At 40.6% G+C, this 2,556-nt stretch overlaps 1 protein-coding gene across 1 annotated transcript; it reads left to right on the forward strand.

Annotated features, from left to right (window-relative positions):
* LOC141640024 (uncharacterized) lies at positions 1 to 828 on the forward strand. The gene is made up of 2 exons (XM_074448986.1): positions 1 to 148; positions 254 to 828. Exons 1-2 carry the CDS (start codon positions 1 to 3, stop codon positions 826 to 828), a joined length of 723 nt encoding a protein of 240 aa, XP_074305087.1.
* The last annotated feature ends 1,728 nt before the right edge of the window (positions 829 to 2,556 follow it).

Consider the following 2,556-nt stretch of genomic DNA (forward strand, 5'->3'; position numbering starts at 1 on the left):
ATGAATTTTTTTAGCAATTGGAGTATTTCTACAAACTCAGCATACCATCAAGGAGGCAGAATTTGGATACTATGGCAGGCTCATGAATGGGATATAAATTTTCTGGAATATGATGCCCAATTTATTCATATGACAGTTCTGCATAAGAGTACCAATAAAAGATTTCATGCCACTATGGTCTATGCTTTCAATGGAAGCACTGAGAGGCAGTTTCTTTGGGCTAATTTAAGCAGACTGGCAAATAACATTTAAGGGCCATGGGCCATTGGAGGAGACTTCAACTGTGTCTTGACTGAGGATGAGAGAGTGGGAGGCTCATTTTCTAGGCAGGATGCAGAAGACTTCAGGCAATGCTTGCATCAATGTGAAGTGCTAGATAGTCCGGCCATGGGAGCTCTATACACATGGAATAACAAACAATGCCCTGCTGATAGGGTTTATAGTAGAATGGATCGTTTCCTGGTGAACCAGGAATGGCTCAATGAATTCCCTCTTCTGTATGCACACTTTTTGCCTGAGGGGACTTTTGACCACACCCCTTGTGTGGTACAAGCTAATCTTCCTGATGAAAAGAGATCCAGACCATTCAAATATTTTAATATGTGGAGTTTGGATCCCAACTTTAAAGAGACTATTCAAGTTGGATGGAATTGTATGCAGACTGGAACTAAGATGTATGAGTTGGCTAGGAAATTGAAGAATCTGAAGCAAGGGCTCAAGCAGCTAAACAAAACCAGGTTTGCTGATATCAAAGCTTCTCTGTGCAAGGCTTGCTTTGGTTCTCCCTCACTTAATTTCAGTCACACAAGGAGGTTTTATTCAAGGTAGAAGCATAATGGAGAATATTCTAATCTGCCAAGACCTAGTTAAACTCTATGGAAGGAAGAGTGCCTCACCTAGATGTCTATTCAAAATAGACTTGCAGAAAGCTTATGACTCCGTGGAGTGGAGTTTTCTTTTTCAGATGCTGCAGGAATTAAATTTCCCAAATGGTTTTATTGCTCTCATTAAGGAATGTGTTACAACTGCAACTTACACCTTGAATCTGAATGGGGATAGCTTTGGCTGGTTTAAGGGACAAAGAGGATTAAGACAAGGAGATCCTTTATCCCCCCCTACTCTTTACAATTTGTATGGAATATCTGACCAGGTTGCTAGCCTACACTACCTCTACAATGAAGTTCAGGTTTCACCCTCTTTGTAAATCTATGAAACTGAGCAGCTTAATGTTCGCAGATGATCTGTTGCTTTTTTCTAAAGGGGATGTGGAATCCATTATGATACTGCTACGTACTTTCTCAACCTTTTCACAAGCATCAGGACTTCAGATGAGTAGGGGAAAATCGAATGTGTACTTTAATGGAGTAACCAGTGAAATCAGAAGAGAAATAGTACATGTTTCAGGATGTATTGAAGGCAAACTACCATTCAAGTACCTTGGTGTGCCCATCAAACCATCTAAACTATCAATCAAAGATTGCCAGCCACTGATTGATAAAGTTTTGGAGAGAATAAGACAATTAGGGACAAAAAAACTCTCGTATGCTGGGAGATTGATTTTGATAAAAGCAGTATATAGAACTTTACACTCTTACTGGGCTTCAATTTTCATTATTCCAAAGGAAGTGCTACTCAAAATTGAAGCAGTCTGCAGGAAATTTCTTTGGCATGGAGGGACTGAGTATGCTAGGACCCCTACTGTAGCCTGGTCAAAAATTTGTACTAATCAGAAGGAGGGGGGACTTGGACTGAGAGATGAGTACACATGGAACAAAGCAGCAGTTGGGAAACTGGTTTGGTGGATTCAGGCTCATCCATCTAAGCTGTGGGTGCAATGGGTGCATAGTGTATATCTGAAGGGACAAGGATGGGAGAATTATAACCCTCCATAGGATGCCAGTTGGACTTGGAAAAAGGTATGCAAATTGAAGAAGGAATTTCATCCAGCATATAATCAGAATGAATGGGCAATGGTACCAGGCAAGGAATATACTATAAAAAAGGGGTACATCTGGCTAAGGCAGAACAGTCAGGATGTAAGCTGGTGTCATATTGTTTGGACCAAATGGTCAATTCCCAAACACAGCTTTATAGCTTGGTTATACTACCAGCAATGATTTAATACCAAAGACAAATTATTTAGACTTGGTATTAGCCTTGACAGCAGCTGCTGTATATGTGCTCAAGAGGAAGAGTCACCTCATCATCTCTTCTTTAAGTGCCCGTACAGCAGGAGAGTTCTTCAGAGGATACAGAAATGGACGGGAGTGACTATGTCTGATGCCAATACTCAGAATTGGTGGCAACATAGGAGATTCACTAGATTGAAGAATGGGATATTGAATAGTATCCTCAATGCTACCATGTATTATATCTGGAAACAAAGAAATGCGAGCAGGCATGAGGGTGTTATAATCAGCCCTGGCAGATGTGTGGTAATGATACAAGGGGACATCAGAAGCAGGATTAAACAGCAGTTGCAGGGTACGATGTCCAGGAAGGATAAGCATTGGATTGAGAAAATAATGTAATAGCTGCTATGGTCTTATATATAAT

This window comes from Silene latifolia, unplaced genomic scaffold (genome assembly GCF_048544455.1).
Source record: "Silene latifolia isolate original U9 population unplaced genomic scaffold, ASM4854445v1 scaffold_70, whole genome shotgun sequence".
Classification (NCBI taxonomy): domain Eukaryota; kingdom Viridiplantae; phylum Streptophyta; class Magnoliopsida; order Caryophyllales; family Caryophyllaceae; genus Silene; species Silene latifolia.